Source organism: Ceratotherium simum, chromosome 17 (genome assembly GCF_057802395.1).
Source record: "Ceratotherium simum simum isolate JZ-2026a chromosome 17, ASM5780239v1, whole genome shotgun sequence".
NCBI lineage: Eukaryota > Metazoa > Chordata > Mammalia > Perissodactyla > Rhinocerotidae > Ceratotherium > Ceratotherium simum.
In genome coordinates, this window is record NC_141916.1 from 48,002,780 (window position 1) to 48,020,179 (window position 17,400).

General features: G+C 37.4%; 1 protein-coding gene across 1 annotated transcript in view; it reads left to right on the forward strand.

Annotated features, from left to right (window-relative positions):
* The window catches only part of LRP6 (LDL receptor related protein 6), a 177,891-nt gene that overhangs the window by 68,529 nt on the left and 91,962 nt on the right, over positions 1-17,400 (forward strand). The window contains exon 3 of the mRNA XM_004435377.3: positions 7,656-7,853. Within this exon, the coding sequence (XP_004435434.1) occupies positions 7,656-7,853 (198 nt within the window). The remainder of the gene's footprint in view (positions 1-7,655; positions 7,854-17,400) is intronic.

The window sequence follows — 17,400 nt, forward strand, 5'->3', positions numbered from 1 at the left end:
GGAGAAAATACTTTAAACCATATATCAAATAAAGGTTAATATCTAAAATATATGAAGAACTCATATAACTCAATAACAACAACAAAAAACAATCTGATAAAAAATAGGCAGAGGAACTAAAAGACAGTTTTCAAAAGAAGACATCCAGATGGCCAACAGGTACACAAAAAGATGCTTCACATCACTAATCATTAGGGAAATGCAAATCAAAACCACTGGTGATGAGATATGACCTTACACCTGTTAGAATGGCTGTTATCAAGAAGATAAGAGGTAAGCGTTGGTGAGGATATAGAGATAAGGGAACCTTTGTACACTGTTGGTAGGTGTGTAAATTGGTTCAGTCACTAAAACTAGTATGGAGGTTTCTCAGAAAATTAAAAATAGAACTACTATATATGACCCATTAATCCCACTTCTGGGTATATATTCAAAGAAAATGAAAACAGGATTTCGAAGAGATTATATGCACTCCCATGTTCACTGCAGCATTATTCACAATAGCTAAGATATGGACACAGCCTGAGTGTCCTTTAATGGAAAGAAGGTGTGGTATATATAATGGAATATTATTCAGCCATGAGAAAGCAGGAAGTCCTGCCATTTGTGACAACATGGATGGATCTTGAGGGCATTATGCTAAGTGAGATGTCAGACAGAGAAAGACAAATACTGTATAATATCACTTAGATGTGGAATCTAAAAAAGCTGAACTCATAAAAATTAGAGAGTACAATGGTAGTTACCAGAGGCTGGAGGTTGGGATGTGTTGTTTAAGGGTACAAACTAGGAGCTGGTAGATAAATAAGTCCTGGAGAGCTAATGTACAACGTAGTGATTATAGTTAACAATACTGGATTATAAACCTCAAAGTTGCTAAGAGACTAGACCTTAATTGTTCCCACCACCGAAAAGAAATGATAATTATGTGACGTCATAGAGGTGTTAGCTAATGCTGTGATGGAAATCATATTGCAATATATAAATGTAGCAAACAAATGTGTGTACACCTTAAACTTACAGGATGTTATATGTCAATTATATTTCAATAAAAAAGAAAAAAATTTAGGCTAGGAATGCCTTGAACTCGGATTACATGATAATAAAAGAACGGATGGTACATGGGTTGATTATCAAGCTAGGAACTGTTATATTATGTCATTGAATAGTTGTTGCCTTTCTTTTAAAAACTCTTATGGTGAGAGATCTAATTTTCTTATTATAAATTCATTCTCTAAAATCCAACTTTTTTTTTTAATAATTTTATTTATTTATTTATTTATTTCCCCCCCAAAGCCCCAGTAGATAGTTGTATGTCATAGTTGCACATCCTTCTAGTTGCTGTCTGTGGGACACAGCCTCAGCATGGCCGGAGAAGCGGTGCATCAGTGCGTGCCCGGGATCCGAACCCGGGCCACCCAGCATCGGAGCGTGCGCACTTAACTGCTAAGCCATGGGGCTGGCCCCAACTTTTTTATTTTTAACTTTCTGTAATATATAAACCAGAAATGAGCTATTAGTTAGAACATTATTAAAATATTTACGGATAGAATGACCTTTGAACAGTCGGCACTCAGATTTTATGAATTAGTGTATCAAACTGCATAATGAAATGCTACCTCCAGATTCAGTCTGTGATCATTGGAAATCTCTAGTCACTTTCTCTACCAACTTATCCTTCAAATGTATTATTTCTTTTCTGTTAGCTGTTGTAGACAAGAGCACTTTCATATAATCAGTAGCGTTATTAACAATGAGGCATTTGTATGCCTCAAGCAAAAGGAATACTGTATCTAATACAAATCAGAAAGTAGAAAATTTATCCTTCATTTACTTTTTCTTTTAAACCTGCTTTAATCCAGAAAATACATAAAACATAAATGTGTAAGTTAGAGGTAATAAACTAAGCATTAAGCAAATAATCAATTATAGTTGTAAATGCTATGAATATAAAGTACTCTGAGAGCTTATAAGGGAGCATATAATCTAATTTGGGATTTAAGGGAAGGCTTCTTAGAGGAAGTACTATTTAAGATGAACTCTGAAAGAGGAAGATAATACGTAGAGGGAAAGCCCTATAGTGCCGGGGAGTGTGGCCCCTATGAGGGACTGGCATGTAATGAATAAAGTGAAGAGTGGCATAAATTGAATCTGAAGAGATGGATAGGAGCCAGATAGTACAGAGTTAAAGATTATGTTAATGATTTTTCCCTTTATTCTAAAAGTGAGAACCCATAAACAGGGGATTTATGACATAATCAGACAACAACAGTAACTAAAGCATATGTAGGGCTTGTAAGTGGCTTACATATATTAACTGCTTTAATTTTCACAACAACCCCATGAGGTAGTTCTCTTTGTAATCCTCATGTTATAGATGAGGAACATGAGAGACAGAGAGGTGAAGTAACTTGCTCAAGATCACACATCTAGGAAGCAGCTGAGCTGAGCAGCCCAGCTCTAGAATCTGTGCTCTAGATCACTGTGCTATGGTATATTTTATAGTCTAAATTTTCCACACTTTAAGTACTTGTAACCATAAATTATACAACTTAAAGTTGAACAGTTACAACGAAAGAGCAGTTCTCTGTACCAGTGATTCCCCAAATATAATATCCATACCACCAGACAGTGTATATGGTTGAACACTATTTTAATAGCTGTGTATTTATTTTGGTATATATTCTATTTATCTTCTTTTAAGGCATCATTTTCTGTCCAGAGACCTAGAAATCATTCTCAATTGCTACTCTTCCTTCACCCCTCATAGCCAAGTCCTGTCAGTTTTTCCTTCCCAAATATCTGTTGTCTCTGTCCTCTGACAATCTCTTTTTTGATTGAAATCTTTAATCCATTTATATTTTAATGTTATTTACTTGAGTGTAGTTACGTCTTTCATTTTGCTGTTTGTTTTCCTTATGTTTTGTCTTTTTGTTGCTCTGCTTCAACTTAACTGCCTCCTTTTTTAAACAGGTGTTTTCTAGTGTACCATTTTAATTCTTTTGTTGAATTTTTAACTGTAATTTTTGAGATATTTTCTTAGTATTTGTTGTAGGGATTATAATATCTATCTTAATCACAGTGGACTTCAGATTAATGCTAATTTAATTCCAATAAAATAGAGAAACTTTTCTCCAGTATTGATCTATTTCCTTCCTTCTCTGTTTTGCTACTGTCATATATTATTGTCTGTATGTTATAAAACCACTAATACTGTGTCATAATAATTGCTTTAAGCAGTCTTATAGGTTTTTTTGTTTTGTTTTGGTATTTAGTAAGAGTTTATTGTGCATGTAAGAATAGTGCAGGAACTGGAAAGTCTTAACATTTTTTAAAGAAGATAAGGAACATGGGGCCGGCCCCATGGCTTAGCGGTTAAGTGCGCGCGCTCCGCTACTGGGGGCCCAGGTTCGGATCCTGGGTGCGCACTGACGCACCGCTTGTCCCGCCATGCTGGGGCCGCGTCCCACATACACCAACTACAAGGATGTGCAACTGTGAGATACAGCTATCTGCTGGGGCTTTGGGGAGAAAAAGGAGGAGGATTGGCAATAGATGTTAGCTCAGGGCCGGTCTTCCTCAGCAAAAAGAGGAGGATTGGCATGGATGTTAGCTCAGGGCTGATCTCCTCACACACACACACACAAAAGTAGATAAGGAACAACTGAGAAAAAAATCTGTAAGTTTTTTATGTTAACCTACGTATTTACCACTTCTGGTACTCTTTATTTTGTCTTGTGGCTTTGAGTTAATTTCTGCTATGATTTCCTTGCCTCATTGTTGCTTCCCCTTTCCCTTCCTTAGTGCTGTTATTTTCGTATATATTGTATCTTTATATGTTATAAGCCCAATAATACAATTTTATAATTACTTTTTTGTGCAATTGTCTTTTTGATCCATTAAGAGAAGAAAAAGGAAAAATATATATTTATACTGTCTTTGATGATTACCTACATAATTATCTGTATGAGTACTGTTTGCTTCTTCATGTGGATTTGAGTTAACATCTAATGTTGCTGCTTCTCAGCCTGAAGAACTTCCTTTGGTATCTTTTGTAATGCAGGACTGCAAGCCACATATTCTCTCACTTTGTTTATGTGGAGATGTCTTTATTTCACCTTCATTTTTGAAGGATAGTTTTGCTATATGTGGAATTCTTGGTTGAATTTTTTTTTCTTTCAGCACTTTGTGTATGTCATCCCACTGCTTTCTGCCCTTCATTGTTCTGATGAGAAATCGGCTATTAGTCAAATTGTGGTTTCTTTGCATGTGATGAGTTGTTTTTCTCTTACTGGTTTCAAGATTTCTCTTTGTCTTTCAGCAGTTTGACTAATGTGTATAGTTATGTATCTCTGTGTTTATCTTACTTGGAGTTTGTTAGGCTTCTTGGATGTATGGGTTCATATTTTTTATCAAATTTGGGAAGTTTTTGTTCATTATTTATTTGAGATTTTTTCCTTCCCAATTTTTTATCCTCTGGTGCTCCATTATGTGTATGTCAGTGTCCCACATATTCCTCATGTTTCTTCCTTCCTTTTTCTTTCAGCTCTTCATATTGGATAATCCCTCTTGCTCTGTGTTCAAGTTTGCTGATTCTTCAGCCAGCTCAGATCTGCTCTTGAAAGCCCATTCATTTTATTCTTCATTTAGGTTTTTGTATTTTTCAACTCCAGAATTTCTTCCTTTTTTTTTTTACACTTTCTGTCTTTGATAAGTCATCATCATCCATTCCTTTAATTCTTAAACATTCTTTCCTTTAGTTCTTTGAACATATTTATAATAGCAACTCTGAAGTTCTTGTCTGCTAAGTTCATACTTGGGTCAAACTTTCTGTGTCTTTGGATGTCTCATAATTTTTTGTTGAAAACTAGAAATGTTAGGTAATGTCTTATAGCAAATGTGTATTCTGACCTTTCCCTGGCTTGTTGCTGTTGTTTTTGTTTGTTTAATGACTTGCCTGGACTAATTCTTTGGCGTATTTTCCCTCTCAGTGTGCTGCTTCTGAAGTCACTGCTCAAAATTTTTTTTCTTGTTAGAAGTTTTAAGCCTGGCTTTCTAGGGGTTGCCCCTAGGTCACTATATCTTATTGGTCTGCTAATCGTTGATTAGAGGTTGTTCTGAAATACCTTGAACCAGTAAGTGCTTCACCATTTTTCTTTGAATCTGTTTGTAGTTTGGGGAATGTTTTCAAATTTTAGGAAGTTTAAAGTTTTCCCACATTCGGCCAGAGACTGGTCTTCAAAGAATTCTCTCTGATATCTCTTGAGCAGGAGCAGCCTTGTGCATGCACACAGCCTTTCTGACCACCAAGGATAAATATGCACATAAGGCCCTCTTTGGCTGTCTCTTTCCCAGGATCTCCCTGTTAAATTTCTGTCTGGCCTGCCATTTGTTGCCTGTCCCAACCAATATTGCTGGGATAATAGCCCTCTCTGATTGTTTGCTATTGAGAACACTCTTATTTTTGACAACATTCTTGGGCATAGATTTTTCCATTACCTGCTCCAAGTAAAGTCATCCCCCTCTTGTGTGGGTGGGGTGCCAATCTTTATGGCCTGCCATGTCTGCTCAGGGCAGAGTGTCTTTGCCACAAACCCAGCAGTGTGGATAGTAATGCAAATAACCTTTAGGTGAAATACCACAATTCTTACTGAGATTTAATAGATTTTCTTGAATAAATGCTTCTCATCTTTTTGTGTGCCCTTTGATCAATTTTCAGAGACTTCAGTTATTTTTGACAATCTTTTCTTGTTTTTTTATTGGTTTTAGGGGAGAGAATTTGCTGAGTTCTTCACAGAGCCATTTTGGGAGCTCTGGCCTCTCTGTTTTTCTTTTAGCCTTCTTCTAGTCCATCTCTACACTTCAGCCACTGCCCCCCTAATCCCCTCAAAAAAACCCCCACAAAGCCAGTCATTTCACCTTCAATCTTAAACGTCTTCAGGTGCCTTTATGTTGCTTTCAGAATAAAAAACAAAAATTTTAACATGTTCTAAAATTGTCTGGTTTGCCTTCCTATATAGTTTTATCTGGTGTGACTCTGGTCATTCCCTTGCCCCTCATTCTGGACAGTATCTAATCACCATCATCAATCTCCGGTGCGCTTTGCCTTTTATTCCTTACAAATCAAGGCTCCGACTTGTGGCATAAGCATTGACTTTGGAATCTAAGTGATATAAGTTCAAATTTCTCTTCTGCATTTATTAGCTATGTGACTTTGAGTAATGCACTAACTTTTCTGAGTTTTTTCTGAAGTATTATGATGGACAAATAATGTTTCATAATGTTTCTATTAGGCTTGAGATAATAAAAGCACAGTGATTTGTATCTAGGAAGTAGAGTCATGCATTGCTTAACGACGGGGATGCTTACTAAGAAATGCGTCCTTAGGCGATTTTGTTGTTGCATGAACATCATAGAGTGTACTTACACAAATCTAGATGTGTAACGTACTAGACAGATAGGCTGTATGGTACTGATCTTATAGGACCACTGTTGTGTATGTGGTCCATCATTGACTGAAATGTCATTATGCAGCGCGTGACTGTCTCTTCAGTCCTCACCTGATATTCTCTTCCCATCATTTTTTTGAGTAAGCAGTTAATGTGAAATATCAGTATGCACAAGTAGAATCATTCCAGTTGCACCATTCCGTTAATTTTCTGAGTAAAATTTATACCTGAATTTCAGTTGTGTTTCAACACGTTTATTGAGTACCTCATATCTAGTTCATAGCACCCTCATTAACTTTTTAAAAATATGCTTTTAATTGAAATATAACACATTAAGAGCTTTACCTTTAAATCAAGGAAAATTCTCTTTTTCCCTCTGGAATGAGACTATTCAGACTTTCTATTCTTTTTATTTTGAAAAAATTTCAAACTTGTAGAATAGAAATAAAAATAGTACAATGAAATCATGTATGCTTTAACCACGGGACAATGATCATATTTAGAAAATTTAACATTAGTACATTTCTATTATATAATTGACAGCCCAGCAAATTTTGGCAGGTTTCCCAATAATGTCTTTATAGCATTTTTCCCAACTGATCATTCTAGAATCATGCACTTTATGTAGTATTCTCATCTAATCTAGATCAATTCCTTAGCCTTTCTTTGACTCTTATGACATTGATATTTTCAAAGGCCAGTTGTTTTCTAGAATGTTCCTCAATTTGGTTCTGTTTCCTCATAATTTGGTTCAGGTTATGCATCTTTTGGCAGGCATACTGTATAGCAGAATCTACCTAAAAGATGGTGTGTCCTTTCCAGTACATCACATATATGATGCCAGTTTGTTCCCTTATTGATGATGTGGTTAAGGTGGTGTCCACCAAGTTTACTTCTTCTAATGTTATCATTTTCCCCTCTGTCATTAATAAGTAATCTGTAGGGAAATAAATTCAGACAATGTAAATATCCTTTTTCCCAGTAAACTTTGGTCAAATGGCTTTTGCATCTGTGATAATGCTTGCCTGAATCAGTTATTATCATGGTGGTGACAAAAAAGGTAGATTATTAAAATTTAGATAATAATTTCTAAGGGTTCCAGTTTTAGTGTTCTGAGAGAGCTTTCTTTATTTGATAGTGATAGTTATAGAATACGTGGCTGTTAACCTGCTTATATCATGGTTTTATTGTTTATATGGTTTTTAGATTCATGTACTGGACAGACTGGGGAGAAGTACCAAAGATAGAACGTGCTGGAATGGATGGTTCAAGTCGCTTCATTATAATAAACACTGAAATTTACTGGCCAAATGGACTGACTTTGGATTATGAGGAACGGAAGCTTTATTGGGCCGATGCAAAACTTAATTTCATCCACAAATCAAATCTGGATGGAACAAATAGGTAAGATTGCCTTATAAATTTATAAACTCCATGATGTCTTGAAATAGTAATCAAATTATAAATCCTAATTTTATTAAGAATAAGTTACTCTGTTTTTGGCTAAGTATCAAAGGGGAAGAAGAATAGACTTTCAGTTTGCTCTTAAATAAGAAACATAGTTACCTCTTTTATCTTGGTAGCATTTAGAATTTATGGATTATATTTTCTCCTTCTTTACTCTGAGCTAATTTATTTCTTCACTGGTTCTCAACCAGAGATAGTACTTCTGCTCTCTCCCAGAGTGTTTGGAAATGTGTGGAGAATTTTGGTTAACACAAGGACTGGGAGTGCTACTGGCATTTTAGTTCCTGGGGGCTAGGAATGCTAAAGATTCTACGATGTGCTGGACACCCAATACAACAAAGTCATTCTACTCAGAATTACTTATAGAGCCGCCCGGAGCTGCTCGTGGAGGCTTGTTTGATAAATCTCTAGACTAGGGCAGGATCGGCCAACTTTTCTGTTAAGGACCAGATAGTAAATATTTTAGGCTTTGTGGGCCATATGATCCTTGTTGCAAGTACTTAACCTCTGCTATTGTGGTGTGAAAGCAGCTACAGATAACACGTAAGGGAATGGCATGGCTGTGTTCCAGTAAAACTTTATTTATAAAACATACAGTGAGCCAATGAACTGTAATTTGTTGGCCACTAGAGTAGAAGAAAGCCTACTGCATGTATGCTACACCCCAGTATTCAAGGAAGACAAAGTTATAATACATAAAAATGGACTTTCTGCTCAGATCATATTCGTATATATTTTTTCTTTAGTTATTTGATTGTTTTTTAAATGGGCAAGTTGGTTGTTCTGTCAGATACATGAAAACGGGCCCCAAATTATGTATTTTTAAATTGAGGTGTCACCATTATTTTCTACAAATCAGTTGGCCTCGAGTAGTTATAGAAAGGAAGTAAGTCCATAGCTCTGGGTATTTGAGGGATCGATTCCAAGGCATCACTTCAGGGAAAGGGATCCTGGTGCTGTGGCTTGAGTGGCCCATGGGTGAAGCGTTCCTCCCCACCCCCAACTCCATGGCATGCAGGTCCTGTGGAGCAGGTGCCACCTGTGCCTCTGGGCCCAACTTCTGGGTCCTGTGCCCACCTCTCATGCCTCCCAGTTGCCCCGAGCAGTAGACTGAGTCTTCAGCTGATGCCTGCAAACCCATCACGCTCCCATGTTCATGTTTTAAAGACAGTTTATATTTATGTTCTTGTGTTTGAATGATTATTTGGGTTGGTGGAGGTCTCATTCTAAGACCCTACTAGAAACAGTGAGCCTTAGGTAGTTGAAGGAATTTCTCGAAGTATAAACATTTGTAAGTTATCTGGACTATGAACAAGGAAGCATTTAGAAGTATTGAAGACCAGGAAAGATTTAAAGAACTTATTAAAATAAACTTTTTGTAATCATGGAGTTGGAGTATTTTTTGCCTTGTTTTAAAAAAGAATGAAATGACTTAACAACAAGATGGTTTAAAAACAGTTAGAAATAAATGTCAAAAAAAGTAAGAAGTGAGGGGCCGGCCCCGTGGCTTAGCGGTTGAGTGTGCGCGCTCCGCTGCTGGTGGCCCGGGTTGGGATCCCAGGCACGCACCGACACGCCGCATCTCCGGCCATGCTGAGGCCGCGTCCCACATGCAGCAACTAGAAGGATGTGCGGCTATGACATACAACTATCTACTGGGGCTTTGGGGGGGAAAAATAAATAAAATCTTTAACAAAAAAAAAAAAGGTAATAAGTGTATGATGAGTATAAAGACATAATTGTTGTGTTTGAACTTCAGATTTGGCCTTGAGAGGGATGCTAGAAAGTAAACATGCCCAAGTCATAGTTTTATTTATTTTTTTTAAAAAAAAACTCCCTCAGAATACCCACACAAAAACCAGTGAAACTAGATAGCATATCCAAAAACATATCATAAAACTAACTTCAGGCATCTAGAAATGAAAGCAGGTCAGGGCAGGCCACTAATAGCCAGAAGACATCCATAGTGTTACTGTCTATGTAAAAGTAAGCAGAGAGAATGAATGGGGTATCTCATAGAACTTCAAGCAGGAGACCTTCAAAATAGCCTCAACTATTTACTAGATAATGTGGTGGACTGTATTAAGAGTAGCAGCTGGAATGAGAGGTTGAGCGGTTGCCCACTCCAATATCAGGCAAGTCCACTGTGTCCATGGTAAAGACAGAAGAGGTTACAGCAGTCTAGCTCCACAGAGTTCTTGGAAAGGACCTGCTAAAGTGCTCTACCAGGGCAGGGTACCACACTGAGTAGAGACAAAACTGAATAGAATAGTAGTAACATCAAAATTGAGCAATATCGGTAAAATTGAGATAAACACAAGGGGAAGGAAAGAGAAGGTCCAGGTAAGGATGGGGAGAGGAACAGTTGAGAGATCTCAGAAAGCAAGCCACCATATTTTTTAACATTACATGAAAACAACAGAGGAGTGAATTCTGTAATGTTAGAAAAACTACCTTGAATACCACCTTCTAGAAGTTCAGGAAAACTAATTTCACATAAACATGAGAAACATAAAAGTATCAAGGTAAAATCTCATATAAGTTTTTTATAAAGAACATCTTACGTTTCTCACAGTATTTTAAGCTGATAACTTTGAACACATACTTAAGTTCTACATTTTTACTCTCTCCCCACACACATTTAATGTTTCTGATTTCACCATGTACATCTTTTTACCTTGTGTATCCATTAGCACACTATTATAGTTATTTTTATTATTATTACTTTTGTCCTTTAACCTTCATGCTAGATTTATAAGTGATTTACCCACTACCTTTACAACATGAGAGTTTTCTGAATTTAACCATGTATTTACCTTTACCAGTGAGATTTATATTTTCATATGTTTTCCTATTACTAGTTAGCACCCTTTTGTTTCAGCTTGAAGACATTCTTTTAACATTTCTCATAGGGCTGGTCTAGTGATTGAGCTCCTTATGCTTTTACTTCTCTGGAAAATCCTTTATCTCTCCTTCCATTTTGAAGGACAACTTTGTTGGGTAGAGTATTCTTGGTTGGCAGTTTTTTCTTTCAGCACTTTGAATATATTGTGCCACTCTGTTCTGGCCTGCAGAGTTTCTGCTGATAGTCTTATGGGGGTTCCCTGTGTGAAACAAGTTGTTTTTCTCTAGCCACTTTTAAGATTCTGTTCTTGTCTTTAACTTTTGACAATTTAATTATAATATGTCTTGGTGTGGGTCCTTTTGGATTAATTTTATTTGGAATCTTCTGGGCTTCCTGGATCTGTATGTTGATTTTTTCCCCCCAGGTTAGGGAAATTTTTAGCCATTTTCTTTGAGTAAGCTTTCTGCCCCTTTCTATCTTCTCCTTCTGAGACCCCATCATGTGAGTAGTGGTCCAGTTGATGGTGTCCTTTAAGCCATCTTCACTTTGTTTCATTCTTTCTTGTTTTTACTTCTCTGACTGGATGAATTTCACTGCTCTGTCTTCGAGTTTGCTGATCTTTCACCTGCTTGATCTAGTGTTCTGTTTTACCCCTCTATTGAATTTTTGACTTCAGTTATTGTATTTTTCAGCTCTGTGATTTCTGTTTGATATTTTCTATCTCTTTGTTGAAATTCTCACTTTGTTATTGTATTATTCTGCTGACTTTGGTGAGCATCTTTATGACCATTATTTTGAACTCTTTATCAGGTAAATCCATTTCATAAAGTCTGTTTCTGGAGTTTTACCTTGTTCTTGTGTTTGGAACATATTCCCTTGTTTCTTCATTTTCCTTGACTCTTTGTGTTGGTTTCTGCACATTAGATGAAACAGCTATCTCTAACAGTCCTGACAAAGTGGTCTCATGTAGGAGATGAACCTTATCAGTCAGCCTGGCCTATGCTCTTGGTTGTCTCTCAACCCTTTTTGATTGTCCAAGCTGGTTTCTTTGTTCTTACTGGCTCCCAGTAGTTGAGGGTCTGCCAAGATTTGTCAAGTGTTCCAAAGGGGAGGATCATACTCAGCACCTAGATGCAGGCTGTTTGGAAGCCAAACCCCCAGGCAGCAGCTGGGAAACAGTATAGTTAGGGCCCTTCCAGGGAGAAATTTGGAGACGGGCTTTTTTTCTCCTGCTTCCTCTGCACTGGACCTGGGTATATAGCCATGGAAGAGGTTGTTCCTGTACGCATTAAGAACTGCTTCATTGTTTGCTACAGTGCTGTGGGGCTTGTGGCTACAAGCCCCGTTGGCTTTCAGAGCCAGGCAATCCAGGGGCCCATCCATTGGGTGGCATCCACAAAGGCTGGGGGGCCAGATGTATGTACAAGCTCCTTCCATGGAGATGCTGGTGATTTGGAGAGGGCTCGAGGGAGAAGGCAGAGGTGGTGTCTGCTGGCTTCCCCACTCTCCCAGGATGATTGCAGTCAACCTCTGGAAGTCTGCTAAATTAGAAGCCTGACCATTAGACAGCAGCTTTTAAAGTATGAAAATAGACCTTTTTCAGGGAAAGACTGTGAGATGGACAATTCTGACTGCTCCCTCTGCACTCACCCCTGCTGGGATAGATGTCTTATATAAGCCTCATGGTAACCAAAAGGAAAAATCTATAATAGATACACAAAAGATTAGTAGAAAGGAATCTAAACATACCACTACAGAAAATCATTATATCACAAAGGAAGAGAGCAAGAGAAGAAGAAAGGAACAAATGAAATACAAAACAGCCAGAAAACAATGAATAAAATGGCAATAGTATGTCCACACCCATCAGTAATTATTTTATATGGAAATGGCCTTAAATTCTCCAGTGAGAACACACAGAGTGGCTCGCTGAATGGATAAAAACAGAAGACGCAACTCTGTGCTGCCTACAGGAGACACACTTCAGATTTAAGGAAACACATACTCTGAAAGTGAAGGAATGGAAAATATATGCCACGTGAATGGAAACCAAAAGAAAACAGTGATAGCTATACTTACATCAGACAAAATAGATCTTATGCCAAAGACTGTGACAAGAGACAAAGAAGGTCATTATATAATAATAATGGGATCAGTCCAACAAGAGGATGTAACTTTGTAAATATTTATACACCCAACATAGGAGCACCTAAATATATAACACAATAGTGAATAAGCAGAATAGTCTTTGCATAGAAGTTGAAAAGAAGGAAAAATTTAAAGACGAAAAAGAAATGTAAAAAGATAAAAGAGAAAGTGACAAATATTGAAGATAGGCAAAGAGGAAACAACACACAGATAATAAGACTCTTTTAGGAAGATAACCAAAGCAAGGGAACAGAACAAATATGAAAAACTATAATTCAGGAAAAGTTTCTTAAGATTTGAAACTACAGAGAGCACTATGTATTTGAGAATATAGACCAGAGTAAACAACACCAAGACATATTCTAGTAAAATTACTCTATAGAAAAAGAAAAAAAATTCTCTGGGTTTTTAAGAAGGAAGAATAAATGACTTAAAAGAGAAATAAAATTGGATTAGCATCAGACTTTCTCACAGGACACTCCCTCAGACTTTCTCACAGGACACTCCCTGTCAGAATAAAATGAGGTAGTATTTTCAAGATACTCAAATTAAGAAAATGTGAACCAATGATTTTTTTATCCAGCAAAACTGACTGTCTCGTATAAGCCATAGACAAACTATTATCAACATGCAAGAAGTGAAGAAATACTGTTTCTCTGAGTCATTCCTGAAAAATGTGCTCGTGATTGGGCTTTAGACAACCAAACTGATGAGTGAAATATTAAAATAAGCCTTGGTGATGAGCATTATACATGTAATTACTTGTAGAAAACTAAAGGATTAAAATTGAGAGAGTATCATGTCTAATGGCTATATTTTTAGATAAGGTAAATCAAGTACTACTGTAAAAAATTGGAGCAGGAATAGAAGTATGATATGCAAAAATTTTGTTAAACTCTATATGGTAACTACAGTGGTGTATTGATTGATACAGTCCTGTTGTATAATGATCTTTCGGTCAGCAACAGACTGCATATACAGTGGTGGTCCTGTAAGGTTAGTACCATATATCCTAGGTGTGTAGTAGGCTATGCCATCTAGGTTTGCATAAATACACTATCTGGTCTTCACACAATGATGAAATCACCTAAGGGCGCATTTCTCAGAACATATCCCCATTGTTAAGAGACACATGACTGTATTAATATTCATTCTGAGTTTTTTTGAGACTGTTTATAATGTTGGATCAAGTAAGTGAGTAATTATGAGATATATTAATTCTGTTGCCCTTGTATCTGCAGGATACTTGGTGTGGAAGAAAGGAAATATAGATGTAATACTGTAGAGGTTAAGTAAGAGAAACTGATAATTCTGAGTGTTAATTGAAAGTACTGGCATGAGCTCATTAGATATTTTATGTTACGAAAATACCTACACACAAATATGAATATGTATTTTTATTTTCAAACTATGACCACTGAAGAGGTCTAGAAACAAAAAGCACCCAGATTGTAATCTTAGAAAACTATTTTGCCTTAAAAGAAGTCATACCTTTCAGGTGAAGTGGTTGATTCTAAGTCTGTACAAGAAATGTACAAGATGAGCTGGAACACTGTCATACCAGAGAGCAAGGAAACTATTACAGACTACCAGGGTTATTTTATTTTATTTTATTTTATTTTATTTATTTATTTTTTAATTTTATTTATTTATTTTTCCCCCAAAGCCCCAGTAGATAGTTGTATGTCATAGTTGCACATCCTTCTAGTTGCTGTACGTGGGACACCGCCTCAGCGTGGCTGGAGAAGCGGTGCGTGGGTGCGCGCCAGGGATCCGAACCCAGGCTGCCAGCAGCGGAGCGCGTGCACTTAACCGCTAAGCCACGGGGCCGGCCCTACTAGCGTTATTTTAGAAAGTCTGGAGAAATAACTTTAAAAGCCTCTACTGGTCAAAGATTGATAGAAATCCATCAAGTATGTTTAAATTCTTCAGATCATAATAATGTTTTAAAAAGGAAGAGGTCACTTTCAGAGGATCATGGGGAACCAATTCATTACCTTCAATGTTGGTAATAAAGAGAAAGAATCAAGCAGTTTACCTTCCCTTTCCTATATGAATATACCAGTAGCTAACAAAATAGTAGGTAAAAGAAAGCTATTGCAGCTAATAAATGAAAAAGAAATGATATGAAAAAGAAATGATATAATGAGAATATGAGCATTTTATAACTTCCAGTGAACTATTGGATCTAGGCAGTGAACATCAATGGCTGCTAACATCACAATATGAAAAAGAACGGACATTATTTGCCTCTTGATGGAAGAAAAGAAAACCACCTTTCATTTTGCCAAAGGGATCAGTTCAGCATGAATCTGATGAAACTTGAAATTTGCAAGAAAGTCAGAGGACAGAGAAACATATTGAACTGCACCATGAGTATGCATCAGCAGATCTGGACATATAGGTCAAATAGGCCAAGTCCTTCAATAGATAAACTGTAATGAATGATGAGGGAATCTGTAGATTAAAAGAAACTGAGAAGGGGGTTGGGGGAGGGACGATGAATAGGCTGAGCAAAGATTTTTAGGGCAGTGAAAATACTCTCTATGATACTATAATGATGGATACATATCATTATGCATTTGTGCAAAAAAAAGTGTACATAGAATGTACAATACCAAGAGTGACCCCTAAGGTACTGTGGACTTTGGGTGATTATGATGTGTCAATGTAGGTTCATAAATTGTAACAAATGTACCACTCTAGTGGGGGATGTTGGTAATGGGGGAAGCTATGCATTGTAGGGATATATGGGAAATATCTACCTTCCCCTCAATTTTGCTGTGAACCTAAAACTGCTCTAAAAAAATAAAGGCTGAAAAAAGAGAGAGACTTAAAAGACATAGCAAATCAAAAAAATAGGTAATCAAGATTAAACTGTTTTTCTTTGAATACACAGCCAGGTAATAAAAGTATAAAGAAATGTAGGGAAGTGACTACTATGAAGTCAGAATAATGGTTAGTTTTGTGGAGAGGAAGGGATTTGGACAGGCTCCATGAAGGGCCTTCTGAGATGGTTGGCAAAGTTCTTTCTTGATCTGGGTGAAGGTTACAGAGTGTTTGCCATTTAGTAATTCATCAAGTTTTACCTTTGTCTTGTGAAGTTTTCTCTGTATCTGCTTTATTTTATAATTAAAGGTTTAAAAACAAATTATCTGTAAGCTTCCCAAGAGCTAGAATAAAATGAGTTACCAGCACACATTATTGGAAAGGTGGAAACTTATGAGTTCTTTGCAAGAGAAGGTTTTCATCATATAAATTTGAGAAGAAATTTTTCATATGGAGTCAGTAAGGAATGTAATGGGTACATTGTAATGGGTAGCAACGTAATTGTTAGCAATTTCTTTGTGTGTTAATTTCACATTACTTTCTCATGGTGGTCTTTGTTTAAAGTTGGGGGCATAATTCGGTAAAGGTAACTCTACAAGTGATTAAGCTAATGTTATTCAAGGTGGTAATCTTCTGGAACTTAAAGTAAGCATAAACCTTAGAGTACCCAGGGAAGGGATAAACTCTGTATCCCTTAAATGGTCTTCCTTTTTTTTTTTTTTAACTTGCTTTTTTTTTTTTTTGAGGAAGATGTGCCCTGACCTAACATGTGCCAATCCTCCTCTTTTTGCTGAGGAAGACCAGCCCTGGGCTAACATCCATGCCCATCTTCCTCCACTGTATATGGGATGCCGCCACATCATGGCTTGCCAAGCGGTGCGTCGGTGCGTGCCCGGGGTCCCAACCGGCGAACCCCAGGCCGCTGCAGGGGAGCGAGTGCACTTAACCGCTTGCGCGACCGTGCTGGCCCCTTAAATGGTCTTCCTTTAACATCGCTATTCTAATTTTTGCTTTTGATAAGAGCATGTAGCAGAGTATAGTACCTAGCATTTATTAGGTGTTCAGTAAAAGTGTCTCAGATGGTACTATTTATTATAGAATAAGAATTGTGTGCTATTCCTTATGAAAGTGGTGCTTTCAAGGGGCCGGCCCAGCGGCGCAGGTGGTTAAGTGCTTGTACTCCACTGCGTTGGCCCGGGGTTCGCTGGTTCGGATCCCGGGCGCGCACTGACGCACCGCTTGGTAAGCCATGCTGTGGCGGCATCCCATAAAGTAGAGGAAGATGGGCATGGATGTTAGCCCAGGGCCAGTCTTCCTCAGCAAAAAAAGAGGAGGATTGGCGGATGTTAGCACAGGGCTGCTCTCCTCACACACACACACACAAAAAAGTAAAGAAAAAAAGAAAATGGTGCTTTCCATCAGTCATCAGCAAGGCATGAGCTTTTAGCCACTTTTCCAGTGATAATGGATTTGTCCTAAAACTTATACACTTTTTGAATTCCTTTTGAGATGAACACCAATGCATTTGCCAAAAAGTCATCCAGACAGTTTAAGGATGCGAGCAGGTCTTGGAAAGTTAAGCTGATCGATCAGCAGTTGGCCTTTGGGAACGCTGTCTGTAACCTTAGATCTGTTAAACTCTCCAAAGAAATGTCATACAAA